Genomic DNA, 14,387 nt, shown 5'->3' on the forward strand with positions numbered 1-14,387 from the left:
TGTAAAATAAAGTTATCTTCTAAAATAAACATATTTCTTCTTTAACCAATGCAATCACTGTTATCTGGGAACATGTGGCAAGGTTTGTGGTTCAGAAAATGCTTTTGTTGCAATTCTGTAAATGATGCTTAGAGCTGGCCTGGTCAACCTGTGGATATCCAGCTGTTGTAAAACTACACCTCCCAGCATGCTCTGTCGCAGTTTTAGCATTTCCTAATAGCAAGACTATAGCAGGGCATGTTGGAATTTGTTGTTTCACAACAGCTGTAGAGCCACAGGTTGGCCAGGCCTGGCTTAGAGCAAGGTTACATGGACCATTAAATGTTAAGGGAAAGAATTCCCTTTGTGTAAGAACGTGGTGCTGATTAGGGAGGCCAATCCCGGGCCATTTTTTCAATCCCGGGTATCGGGATTGAAAAATGGTCAATCCCGGGATTGGCTTTCAATTGTTTCCGGCCATCCCCCACGCCCCTCCCCATCTGCCCCGCAGACATTAAAAAAAGTACAAACCTGCACAGCCGGGTAGCTGGTGAGGAGGAGGCGGCGGGGGAGTGCAGGGGAGCCGGTGGTTGAGTGCAGGGAAGCCGGGAGGAGGCGGCGGGTAAGTGCAGGAGGAGCCGGGAGGAGGCGGCAGGTAAGTGCAGGAGGAGCCGGGAGGAGGCCTCGGGTAAGTGTAGGGGGAGCCGGAAGGAGGCGGCGGGTGAATACCGCCGTACCTTCCTGCTCTGCGGCTGCTGACAGCGCAGCGTGACCTCACAGGCACAGGTCACGCTGCACAGGGGGAGCCGAGAGGAGGGAGCCGGGCAGCGTTTGAGCGTCCTGAGGACGCTCAACGCTGATCCCTCAATCCCCGGGATTGGAGCTTCCAATCCCGGGATTGAATCCCGGCCATTTTTGGGCCTAAATCCCGGGATCCCGCCGATCCCGGGATTGGCCTCCCTAGTGCCGATAAAGGTCATATGCATTTCTCTTGGGAACATAAAAATAGAAAATGCTTCGAACAATGTATTTCCATTTAAAATTCAACAATGACACTCAACGATCAACATGCATATAAGAAAGAACCAGGACTAGAAGACGCCTTCCCCAAACATACTGTTAGAAGAGGAAACAATAAGCAACAGTTGAACGTGACAAGTCACATAGAAACGTCTGTACGTTAGGAAAATACAGTGTCTATATACAGTTTATGCATAGCATGTCCTACAGGGGTTTCTATTTATAGCAATAAGTGGGTGTTTGCATGTTGATAATGCATCAGACGTTTGGAGACCTTGTGAGAAAACCATGTTATAAGTGTGACGTAGCCCAACTGTAAAGATGACGCACTAGATGTCTTTGCAGCACTGTGGGGAATTGGAAAATCAGTTACTTTTAATGGCAAAATGAGAAGCAGAAAAATCCATCAGGTATGGTTTTCAAATTACTGATAGTCGAGAGTGCAATAGAAAAAAAAAATTATTTATATACATATATGCATCTAGACTAAGACTTATGAAGACATTTATACTTTTTTTAACTTAATTTTATGTGCAAGGATCAAGAGAAACAGCAGCCCAACTTGTTATGACGTTTTGTGTTTTAAATAATTACAAAAATGTATTTTATTCCCATATGAACTGCAATCCAGAAGTTAACATTTCCATTTAAATATGCATTTATACACCCTCAAAAGAAAAACAATAAAAAAAGGTTAAGCTTAGTAGATGTACATAAACAGATTACACCACCACTAACATTTGGGGGGAGGGAGTAAATTCCCCAAAACTTTATTAAGTTGACTTGTATTTTCTAAATTAGTTTTTATTCATTTTATTTTATTTTGGTGTTTCCTGCTCTTTCAATACAATATCGAGAGAAAGAAAAATCTGTGTTAACAATTCCGCAAAGGAATTGTATAAAATGATATCTACAAAGGCCCCCCAAGGGAATCTGATGCCGAAAATTCTCGTAGGCTCGTTGTGCATGTTCTAGAACACGTACTGTAATTTAATAGATGGCGCTCGTAACCGTGTGATGATTTGAAAGAACTTCCCAGTCCATGCGAAGGGGTATGAAGTCCAAGAGTAATTCAATTTGCAGGACGCATTTTCTATGCTACATAGGTGTATACTTTGCGATCCTCAGGTGTTCGTGCTAAATATTCACGTTCAATAAGTCCTTCAATACGCTTTTTAATAACAACAGGACTTGGAAGGAATCGAGCCTTCAGTTGCTGTGTTACCTAAACAGTGGGAGGAAAAACAGCAATGTTAAATGGCGCATGTTATTGGGGGGAAGGGGGTAGAGGAGGAGGAGACAAACTGAGGAGCTATGCAATACAAATCCACAAACAACTGGTCATTTAACTTCCCCTTTGTCATTAACTAGCTTTTCTACTTGATAACACCCTTACAGCAAAATTGTGAAACAAATTTTAAAAGCAGCTTGGGATCCGGGCAGTCTGGATCCCAACACTGCTGGGAATGCTGAAGCCGGCATCCCAAACGCAATAATCCTGATCATCATCTGCCGATAGTCCTCTGTGGTATGCCTGCAATGGGGGTGGGGGAAGTATGTTAGGTTTAGGCTGCAGGGGAAGGCTTAGGTTAGGTCGGGGGAATGGAGGGTTAGGGGTCAGGTAAGTAAGCTTACCCTTACACTCTTAACCCTGTCAGGATTGTCTGCTTTGGGATGCCTGTGTCTGTCATATGACCACCGGCATAGCTTCCTTTTTCCAACTAAACCTTTTCCTAAACCATTTCAATCTTCCGTTTTGTTTATTTGTGCTGTTAGCTGATTTGCAATGAGTGGAGCCACCATTAGCTCTCCCCATGTGCATATAACATAACATTGCATTTCTATAGCATGGGTAACAGAAGTAGCATGACTTGAGATACTGTTGAAAGACTTCATGAAGTGGAAAATCAGGATTTTGGCACTTACCGATAAATCACTTTCTCCGATTCCACAGGGGACAATGGAGAGCAGTCACAATGGGGATATAGTAGGCAGTAACTGGGAGCTGGCACTTTAAAAAACTGTAACAATGTGGCTAGCTCCTCCTCTACTATGTACCCCCTCCAAGCCAGTCTACCTAAAACTGTGCCCAAGGAGAGCTGGAAGAGACCAACATTAAAGTAGAGGAGGTTAACTAAGCCATGTAAAACAGGATAACACCAAGTAAACCTGGAACCCTATAACCGTAGAGAAAGGTTAACCTGAACAAAACAAGCAGTCACTCAGACATGCAAACGTGAAGTGAAAAAGGAGGACAGCAGCGCTGGGTGGGCGTCCAGTGTCCCCTGTGGAATCAGAGTAAGGGATTTATCGGTAAGTACCAAAATCCTGATTTCTCCTTCATCCACTAGGGGACACTGGAGAGCAGTCACAATGGGGATGTCCCAGAGCTCACAAGACGGGAGGGAGAGCGCTGAGAGTCCTTCAAAACCGCTCGGCCAAACTGTGACGCAGAGGCCGCAAAAGTGTCAAATCTGTAAAACTTGACAAACATATGTCGGCCCGACCAAGTAGCAGCGCGACAAAGTAGTCATGGAGACCCCGCGGGCGGAAGCCCACGAAGGCCCCACAGAGCGCGCCGAAATTGAAGACGGAGGCCCTCAAGAAGCTGCCAAATAAGCTTGTCTGACGGTCAGCCGAATCCATCGGGACAACGTCTGCTTAGAAGCCAGCCATCCACAACGGGCAGTATCGTACAGAACAAATAAGGAGTCAGACTTCCGAATAGCCGAAGTCCTATCCACATAGATTTTGAGCGCCCTGACAACATCCAATGATCTCGAATCTGGTGAGTCCGCCGAGAGGGCCGGAACCACAAGTGGCTGATTGATGTGAAAATCGGACACCACCTTTGGGAGAAAAGACATGCGAGTACGAAGCTCAGCCCTATGTTCATGAAATACCAGGTAAGGAGGTCGACAAGAGAGAGCCCCAAGTTCAGACACCCGTCTGGCCGAAGCCAGAACCAGTAGAAGGACCACCTTCCAGGTGAGATATTTCATCTCCACCGACTCCAGAGGCTCAAATAACAGAGACTGCAGAAAAGAGAGGACCAGGTTGAGGTCCCATGGTGCTGTCGGATGGCGAAGGGGAGGTTGTATTCGTAGAACCCTCTGAAAGAAGGTCTGAACTTCCGTCAGCAAAGCTACTTTCTTCTGGAAGAAAACTGAAAGAGCAGAGACCTGAACATTTAGTTAATCCAGTCGTAGTCCTGCCGAGAAACCCGCCTGCAGAAAACTGAGAAGGCGGGCTAAGTGAGAAACTGAAGGAGAAAACTCTCGACGGTCACACCAGGCTACATAAGCCTTCCAAATGCGGTAATAGTGAGACGATGTGACTGACTTCCGAGCCTGGAGCATAGAAGGTATAACCGTACGAGGAATCCCCTTCCTTTTCTAGATGGCCTTCTCAACAGCCACGCTGTCAAACGTAGCCTGCGTAAGTCTGGATAAAGAAAAGGACCCTGTTGTAGCAGATCGTCTCGTAGTGGCAGGGGCCAAGGCTCCGCTACTAACAACAGCTGTAAGGGGGAGAACCAAGTCCTGCACAACCAATCTGGAGCCACCAGGAGGACCAGCGCGTCCTCCCTTGATGCGTTGCAGAACCCGAGGCAACAACGGGAAAGGAGGAAAGAGGTAAACAAACCGGAAATTCCAAGGAGCCGTGAGGGCATCCACAGCCACCGGGTCCCGCGTCCGAGAGTAATAAAGAGGCAGTTGATGGTTCAGGCGGGACGCCATTAAGCCGATCTGTGGTCTTCCCCACCGGCGGACCAGCTGACAAAACACCTGGGGATTGAGTGACCACTCCCTCGGGTGCATGTCCTGGCGGCTGAGATAATCTGCTTCCCAATTGTCCACTCCTGGAATGAATATCACAGACAAGGACAGAGCATGTTCCTCTGCCCAGAGGAGGATGTTGGTGACCTCCCTCATCGCCGTACGGCTGCGAGTGCCGCCCTGACTGTTGATGTACGCTACCGTCGTGGCGTTGGACTGAACTGTGGTTGCCCGACCGTGCAGCAGGTGGTGTGCCTGAAGTAGGGAGTTGTACACTGCCCGTAGCTCGAGAATGTTTATGGGGAGAGTAGATTTGTGAATCGACCAGCGCCCCTGATACAGATGTTCCAGGGTCACCGCCCCCCAGCCTCGCATCTGTGGTGAGGAGAGTCCAATCCCAAACGCCGAGCCACCTTCCTTCCAACAGATGTGTTGAATTGAGCCACCAGAGGAGAGACTACCGTGCTTTTGGAGACGGCGTCACCGGCTCATGAAGAAATAGATGAGACCCTGACCACTGATGTAGAAGACACAGTTGGAAGGGTCGAGAGTGGAAGCGTCCGTATGGTAGAGCTTCGAACGCCGCTACCATCTTCCCCAGAAGGCGAATGCACAGGTACACTGATACCCGACAGTGTCGAAGTACCGACCTCACCAACGTCTGAAGAGAGAGGATCTTGTCCTGAGGAAGAAAAACCTTCTGACGGACCGTGTCGAGAATCATTCCCAAGAACAGCAACCGTTGTGAGGGGCATAAGTGAGACTTCGGGAAGTTCAGAATCCACCCGTGCCGAATCAGAAGGTCCTGGGTTATCCGGATATTCTGAAGCAACAGGTCTGCAGAATGCACCTTCAGCAGCAGATCGTCCAGATAGGGGACAATCGTCACACCCTGCTTCCGAAGTAGGGCCATCATGACCGCCATGAACTTTGTGAAGGAGAAGAGAGACCGAACTTAAGGGCCTGTAACTGGAAATGAGCGTCCTGTATCGCGAACCGGAGAAAAGCCTGATGAGGAGGCCACATGGGAACATGTAAGTATGCATCTTTGATGTCTAAGGACGCCAGAAACTCGTTCTGCTCCAACCCAGCAATAACAGACTGAAGGGACTCCATCTTGAACTTGAATATCCTCAAAAACGGATTGAGATCCTTCAAGTTCAGAACTGGCCTGACCGAGCCGTCCGGCTTCGGTACGAGAAACAGGCTTGAGTAATAGCCCTGTTTCCGATTATGAGAGGGAACAGGGATCAGTACCTTTGCGGACAGAAGCTTCTGGACCGCTGCCTGCAAGGCGACTTGTCTGTCGTCGGAAACTGGCAAACCCTTGGGGAAGAAACGCTGAGGCGGTTGGGTTTGAAAATCGAGCTCGTAACCGCAAATTATAAGATCCCTGACCCAAGCATCTGGACAGGATTGTACCCAGGCTTCCCTGAAATCCCACAGATGAGCTCCCACCCTGCGATCCCCCAGGTGGGAGGGAAGCCTGTCATGCGGTGGGAGTGGTGGAGGACTTAACCTCTGGCTGGGCGGAGTCTGTGGAACCTCTGCCCCTACGGCCACGAGAGACGGAAGCTGCGCCCCTGGCCTCGAAACCTGGAAGGGGCACAAAAGGACCGAAAGGAAGGACCCATATAAGGCCTCCGAGAGGCAGGAGCAGCAGAGGGAAGATAAGTGGACTTATCTCCAGTGGCCTGAGAAATCCAGGCATCCAGATCCTTTCCGAAGAGGACCTCTCCGTAAAGGGCAACGCTTCTGCTGCCCTCTTGGATTCAGCATCCGCCTGCCACTGTCGCAGCCAGAGACCTCTGTGGGCCGAAATCGCCAAAGCGGAAATCTTAGCTCCGAGGATACAGACGTCCTTGGAAGCCTCGCAAAGATAAAGGGCTGATTCGCGAATGTGTTCCGCCAACGGTATCAGCTGATCCGGAGGGAAATCGTCACGTAGTCCTGAGGACAATTGTTCCACCCAAGCTTCCATAGCTTTGTTGACCCAACAACCTACCTGCCGACGAGTAAATAGTCTTCAAGGTGGTTTCCAACTTCCTATCAGACGCTTCCTTCAGTGAAGTCGCTCCAGGAACCGGCAGAACAGTCTTTTTGGACAGACGAGACACCGAAGGATCCATAATCTGAGAGGTCTCATAACGCTTCCTGCAATCTGTGGGAAAAGGATAGGAAGACAAAATTTTCTTTGATACCTGAAATTTTGCATCCAGATGTTTCCAAGCTGCCGTCATGAGCGCATCCAGCTTCTCCGAAACTGGAAAGGTCACCAGCAGTTTTTGGTTGGTGCCAAACCTTGAAGGACGCAAGGTATCCTGTTCCGTCTCCTCTACCTGCAATACTGAGCGAATAGCTGTAATAAGCGCCTCGATAACCTAAGCCACCGGTTCAGAGTCCTCATAAACCTGATCGTCATTAGTATCCTGTACATCTACCACCCCCTCCAATAGAGGCATATCATCGTCAGAGTCATTTAACACCTCTTTTTTGAAATCTGGGGAAGGGAAGTTAAGGACGGGGCCTGGGAAGGGAGTACAGCCCTAGAGAGCCCTTCAACTGATTTCGCCAGGGACCGAGCCCATGCTGGTTCCAGCTCAGGCATCGGGACAAGCTGTTGGAACCGGGCCGCCTCTCTATCTTCCCGAGAAGCCCTCAGTTCCCTAGTTAACAGACATAACCTCTGGAAGTTGTGTCGTCCAAACAGGAATGCTCTGTGGCTGTGATGAGGGCTGAGCAGATGGCTCAGACCCACAATCCTCACATAACAGGGAATTCTCAGATTGTCCCAGGGTGAACTTTGCAGAACATTTCTGACATTGAAAAACTTTCTGTGCAGCTTTAGAACCCTTTCCAGCCATGGCAGCACCCGTCAACCTGCCACACACACACACACACACACACACACAGTAATAGACAGAAGGGGGTAGAGTAGGAAAGAAGTGTAGCCACACCCGCCCTGTGAGTCCTGCACGCTACTGTGCAGTGTCAGGCACTTTCAATAACTATAGGTGCCTCACACGATCCCTTAGCGCCCCCAGTCCCCACTGAAACTGCTCACTGTGTCCAGGGGTGAAGCTGCTGATCTCCGATGCAGCGTTGGAAAATAGCCGCCAGCGCACGCTGAGCCGCCGGGGCTGTTGGGAGCTGAGAGCCCAGAGCGGGATTAAGCTCAGCCCCCCGTTATGGTGCCCGATTCAAAATTACCAGGGGCGCAAGCGGTAATCGGAGGGCAGACCCCTGCATCCCCCACCGGCAAGGGGGGGGAGATTGGGGGAGGTATACTTACCGCTGCCGTGCTGCCAGTTACCTGTGCTGATGGAGTGGCCCCGACACGCAGCGGTGTCCGGCCATCTCCAGAGAGCAAGCGTCTCCTTCAGCCGGGGATCCATCCCAAGCCGTACGCAGCTGCGATGGGACCCCGCCGGCAGCTCCCGCAGTGCAGACTGGCAGAGGCAGAGCTGCCAGTCTGTGAAGAAAGATGAAAGGAAAAAAAAAAAAAATTTACTCACCGGTAATTCTATTTCTCGTAGTCCGTAGTGGATGCTGGGTACTCCGTAAGGACCATGGGGAATAGACGGGCTCCGCAGGAGACTGGGCACTCTATAAGAAAGATTTGGTACTATCTGGTGTGCACTGGCTCCTCCCTCTATGCCCCTCCTCCAGACCTCAGTTAGGATACTGTGCCCGGAAGAGCTGACACAATAAGGAAGGATTTTGAATCCCGGGTAAGACTCATACCAGCCACACCAATCACACCGTATAACTCGTGATATTATACCCAGTTAACAGTATGAAATATAACTGAGCCTCTAAACAGATGGCTCAACAATAACCCTTTAGTTAGGCAATAACTATATACAAGTATTGCAGACAATCCGCACTTGGGATGGGCACCCAGCATCCACTACGGACTACGAGAAATAGAATTACCGGTGAGTAAATTCTTATTTTCTCTGACGTCCTAGTGGATGCTGGGGACTCCGTAAGGACCATGGGGATTATACCAAAGCTCCCAAACGGGCGGGAGAGTGCGGATGACTCTGCAGCACCGAATGAGAGAACTCAAGGTCCTCCTCAGCCAGGGTATCAAATTTGTATAATTTAGCAAACGTGTTTGCCCCTGACCAAGTTGCAGCTCGGCAAAGTTGTAAATCCGAGACCCCTCGGGCAGCCGCCCAAGATGAGCCCACCTTCCTCGTGGAATGGGCTTTCACTGATTTAGGATGCGGCAATCCAGCCGCAGAATGCGCCAGCTGAATTGTGCTACAAATCCAGCGAGCAATAGTCTGCTTAGAAGCAGGAGCACCTATTTTGTTGGGTGCATACAGGATAAAAAGCGAGTCGGTTTTCCTGACTCCAGCCGTCCTGGAAACATAAATTTTCAAGGCCCTGACTACGTCCAGTAACTTGGAATCCTCCAAGTCCCTAGTAGCCGCAGGCACCACAATAGGTTGGTTCAAGTGAAAAGCTGATACCACCTTAGGGAGAAACTGGGGACGAGTCCTCAATTCTGCCCTATCCATATGGAAACTCAGATAAGGGCTTTTACATGACAAAGCCGCCAATTCTGACACCCGCCTGGCCGAAGCCAAGGCCAATAACATGACCACTTTCCACGTGAGATATTTCAGATCCACAGTTTTAAGTGGTTCAAACCAATGTGATTTTAGGAAACTCAACACCACATTGAGATCCCAAGGTGCCACAGGAGGCACAAAAGGGGGCTGAATATGAAGCACTCCCTTTACAAAAGTCTGAACTTCAGGCAGTGAAGCCAGTTCTTTCTGGAAGAAAATCGACAGAGCCGAAATCTGGACCTTAATGGAACCCAATTTTAGGCCCATAGTCACTCCCGACTGTAGGAAGTGCAAAAAACGACCCAGCTGAAATTCCTCTGTAGGGGCCTTCCTGGCGTCACACCACGCAACATATTTTCGCCAAATGCGGTGATAATGGTTTGCGGTTACTTCTTTCCTGGCTTTTATCAGCGTAGGAATGACTTCCTCCGGAATGCCCTTTTCATTTAGGATCCGGAATTCAACCGCCATGCCGTCAAACGCAGCCGCGGTAAGTCTTGGAACAGACAGGGCCCCTGCTGTAGCAGATCCTGTCTGAGCGGTAGAGGCCATGGGTCCTCTGATAACATTTCTTGAAGTTCCGGGTACCAAGCTCTTCTTGGCCAATCCGGAACCACGAGTATCGTTCTTACTCCTCGCCTTCTTATTATTCTCAGTACATTTGGTATGAGAGGCAGAGGAGGGAACACATAAACCTACTGGTACACCCACGGTGTCACTAGAGCGTCCACAGCTATCGCCTGAGGGTCCCTTGACCTGGCGCAATCTCTCTTTAGCTTTTTGTTGAGGCGGGACGCCATCATGTCCACCTGTGGCCTTTCCCAACGGTTTACCAACAGTAGGAAGACTTCTGGATGAAGTCCCCACTCTCCCGGGTGTAGGTCGTGTCTGCTGAGGAAGTCTGCTTCCCAGTTGTCCACTCCCGGAATGAACACTGCTGACAGTGCTAGCACGTGATTTTCCGCCCATCGGAGAATCCTTGTGGCTTCTGCCATCGCCATCCTGCTTCTTGTGCCGCCCTGTCGGTTTACATGGGCGACTGCCGTGATGTTGTCTGATTGGATCAGAACCGGCTGGTTTTGAAGCAGGGGCCTTGCTTGACTTAGGGCATTGTAAATGGCCCTCAGTTCCAGAATATTTATGTGTAGGGACGACTCCTGACTTGACCAAAGTCCCTGGAAATTTCTTCCCTGTGTGACTGCGTCCCAGCTCCGAAGGCTGGAATCCGTGGTCACCAGGACCCAGTCCTGTATGCCGAATCTGCGGCCCTCTAGAAGATGAGCACTCTGCAGCCACCACAGTAGAGACACCCTGGTCCTTGGAGACAGGGTTATCAGTTGGTGCATCTGAAGATGCGATCCTGACCACTTGTCCAAGAGGTCCCACTGGAAGGTCCTTGCATGGAACCTGCCGAATGGAATTGCTTCGTATGAAGCCACCATTTTCCCCAGGACTCGTGTGCAGTGATGCACCGATACCCGTTTTGGTTTTAGGAGGTCTCTGACTAGAGATGACAGCTCCTTGGCTTTCTCCTGCGGGAGAAACACTTTTTTCTGTTCTGTGTCCAGAATCATCCCCAGGAACAGTAAGCGTGTGGAAGGAACCAGTTGTGACTTTGGAATGTTTAGAATCCAGCCATGCTGTTGTAGCACTTCCCGAGATAGTGCTACTCCAACCAGTAACTGCTCCCTGGACCTCGCCTTTATTAGGAGATCGTCCAAGTACGGGATAATTAAAACTCCCTTTTTTCGAAGGAGTATCATCATTTCTGCCATTACCTTGGTAAACGCCCTCGGTGCCGTGGACAGTCCAAACGGTAGTGTCTGGAATTGGTAATGGCAATCCTGTACCACAAATCTGAGGTACTCCTGGTGAGGAAGGTAAATTGGGACATGCAGGTAAGCATCCTTGATGTCCAGGGATACCATGTAATCCCCCTCGTCCAGGCTTGCAATAACCGCCCTGAGCGATTCCATCTTGAACTTGAATCTTTTTATGTATGTGTTCAAGGATTTCAAATTTAAAATGGCTCTCACCGAACCGTCCGGTTTCGGTATCACAAACAGTGTGGAATAGTAACCCCGTCCTTGTTGAAGTAGGGGTACCTTGACTATCACCTGCTGGGAATACAGCTTGTGAATTGCCTCTAGTACAGCCTCCCTGCCCGAGGGAGTTGTCGGTAAGGCCGATTTGAGGAAACGGCGGGGGGGAGGCGCCTCGAATTCCAGCTTGTACCCCTGAGATACTACTTGAAGGATCCAGGGATCCACCCGTGAGCGAAGCCACTGATCGCTGAAATTTTTGAGGCGGCCCCCCACCGTACCTGGCTCCGCCTGTGGAGCCCCACCGTCATGCGGCGGATTTGGAAGAAGCGGGGGAGGACTTTTGTTCCTGGGAACCTGCTGTGTGTTGCAGCTTTTTCCCCCTTCCTCTGCCTCTAGACAGAAAGGACCCGCCTTTTCCCCGCCTGTTTTTCTGGGGTCGAAAGGACTGTACCTGATAATACGGCGCTTTCTTAGGCTGTGAGGGGACACGGGGCAAAAATGCTGACTTCCCAGCTGTTGCTGTGGAAACAAGGTCTGAGAGACCATCCCCGAATAACTCCTCACCCTTATAAGGCAAAACTTCCATGTGCCTTTTAGAATCTGCATCCCCTGTCCACTGCCGAGTCCATAAGCCTCTCCTAGCAGAAATGGACAATGCACTTATTCTAGATGCCAGCCGGCAGATCTCCCTCTGTGCATCTCTCATGTACAAGACTGAGTCTTTTATATGCTCTACGGTTAGCAATATAGTGTCCCTGTCTAGGGTGTCAATATTTTCCGACAGGGAATCTGACCAAGCAGCAGCAGCACTGCACATCCACGCTGAAGCAATAACTGGTCTCAGTATAACACCAGTGTGTGTATATATAGACTTTAGGATAGCCTCCTGCTTTCTATCAGCAGGTTCCTTTAGGGCGGCCGTATCCGGAGACGGTAGTGCCACCTTTTTAGACAAACGTGTGAGCGCTTTATCCACCCTAGGGGGAGTTTCCCAACGTGACCTATCCTCTGGCGAGAAAGGGAACGCCATTAGTAATTTTTTTGAAATCACTAATCGGGGAAAGCCCACGCTTCATTTAATTCTTCAGATGGGGGAAAAACTATTGGTAGTTTTTTCTCCCCAAACATAATACCCTTTTTTGAGGTACCTGGGTTTATATCAGAAATGTGTAATACCTCTTTCATTGCCTCAATCATGCAACGAAAGGCCCTAGTGGACATTAAATTTGACTCATCGTCGTCGACACTGGTATCAGTATCCGTGTCGACATCTGTGTCTGCCATCTGAGGTAGTGGGCGTTTCAGAGCCCCTGATGGCCTTTGAATTGTCTGGGCAGGCACGAGCTGAGAAGCCGGCTGTCCCGCATTTGGCATGTCGTCAAATTTTTTATGTAAGGAGTTGACACTTGCACGTAATTCCTTCCATAAGTCCATCCACTCAGGTGTCTGCCCCGCAGGGGGTGACATCACATTTATAGGCATCTGCTCCGCCTCCACATAAGCCTCCTCATCAAACATGTCGACACAGCCGTACCGACACACAGGGAATGCTCTTAAAGGAGACAGGACCCCACAAAAGCCCTTTGGGGAGACAGAGAGAGAGTATGTCAGCACACACCAGAGCGCTATATAATGCAGGGACTAACTGAATTATGTCCCCTATAGCTGCTATAATATTTACTGCGCCTAAATTTAGTGCCCCCCCCTCTCTTTTTTACCCTTTTCTGTAGTGTAGACTGCAGGGGAGAGTCAGGGAGCTTCCTTCCAGCGGAACCGTGAGGGAGAAATGGCGCCAGTGTGCTGAGGGAGATGGCTCCGCCCCTTTTTCGGCGGACTTGTCTCCCGCTTTTTTCTGTATTCTGGCAGGGGTAATTACCACATATATAGCCTCTGGGGCTATATATTGTGGTTATTTTGCCAGCCAAGGTGATTTTATTGCTGCTCAGGGCGCCCCCCCCCAGCGCCCTGCACCCTCAGTGACCGGAGTGTGAAGTGTGTATGAGGAGCAATGGCGCACAGCTGCAGTGCTGTGCGCTACCTTGGTGAAGACTGAAGTCTTCTGCCGCCGATTTTCCGGACCATCTTCTTGCTTCTGGCTCTGTAAGGGGGGCGGCGGCGCGGCTCCGGGAACGAACACCAAGGACGGGTCCTGCGGTCGATCCCTCTGGAGCTAATGGTGTCCAGTAGCCTAGGAAGCCCAAGCAAGCTGCAAGCAGGTAGGTTCGCTTCTTCTTCTCCCCTTAGTCCCTCGTTGCAGTGAGCCTGTTGCCAGCAGGTCTCACTGTAAAATAAAAAACCTAACATATACTTTCTTTCTAGGAGCTCAGGAGAGCCCCTAGTGTGCATCCAGCTCGGCCGGGCACAGAAATCTAACTGAGGTCTGGAGGAGGGGCATAGAGGGAGGAGCCAGTGCATACCAGATAGTACCAAATCTTTCTTATAGAGTGCCCAGTCTCCTGCGGAGCCCGTCTATTCCCCATGGTCCTTACGGAGTCCCCAGCATCCACTAGGACGTCAGAGAAAAAGAAAAAAATCTCCAGGAGCAATCCAAAGAGTGTCCAGCTCCCTTGGCCACAAAACAAAGCCAAAGACTGGCGGAGGGGGGACATAGTAGTTGAGGAGCTAGCCACATTGTTAAAGTTTTAAAGTGCCAGCTCCCAGTTACTGCCTTCTATATCCCCATTGTGACTGCTGTCCAGTGTCCCCTAGTGGATGAAGGAGAGAATAGGATTTTAATACCTACCGGTAAATCCTTTTCTCTTAGTCCGTAGAGGATGATGGGGACTCCAAAAGGACCGTGGGGTATAGACGGGATCCGCAGGAGACATGGGCACTTTAAGACTTTAAATGGGTGTGAACTGGCTCATCCCTCTATGCCCCTCCTCAAGACCTCAGTTATAGGAACTGTGCCCAGGGAGACGGACATTTCGAGGAAAAGGATTTTTGTTAACCAAGGGTCAGACACATACAACATGGCATTT

The 14,387-nt window shown here is 49.9% G+C and overlaps 1 protein-coding gene across 1 annotated transcript in view; it reads right to left on the reverse strand.

The window, feature by feature from the left end:
* Positions 1 to 1,572: 1,572 nt before the first annotated feature.
* CUL3 (cullin 3) overlaps positions 1,573 to 14,387 on the reverse strand; it is a 293,465-nt gene continuing 280,650 nt past the window's right edge. The window contains exon 16 of the mRNA XM_063915923.1: positions 1,573 to 2,224. Within this exon, the coding sequence (XP_063771993.1) occupies positions 2,093 to 2,224 (132 nt within the window). The 3' untranslated portion in view covers positions 1,573 to 2,092. The remainder of the gene's footprint in view (positions 2,225 to 14,387) is intronic.

The sequence above is a fragment of the Pseudophryne corroboree genome, chromosome 4 (genome assembly GCF_028390025.1).
Source record: "Pseudophryne corroboree isolate aPseCor3 chromosome 4, aPseCor3.hap2, whole genome shotgun sequence".
Classification (NCBI taxonomy): domain Eukaryota; kingdom Metazoa; phylum Chordata; class Amphibia; order Anura; family Myobatrachidae; genus Pseudophryne; species Pseudophryne corroboree.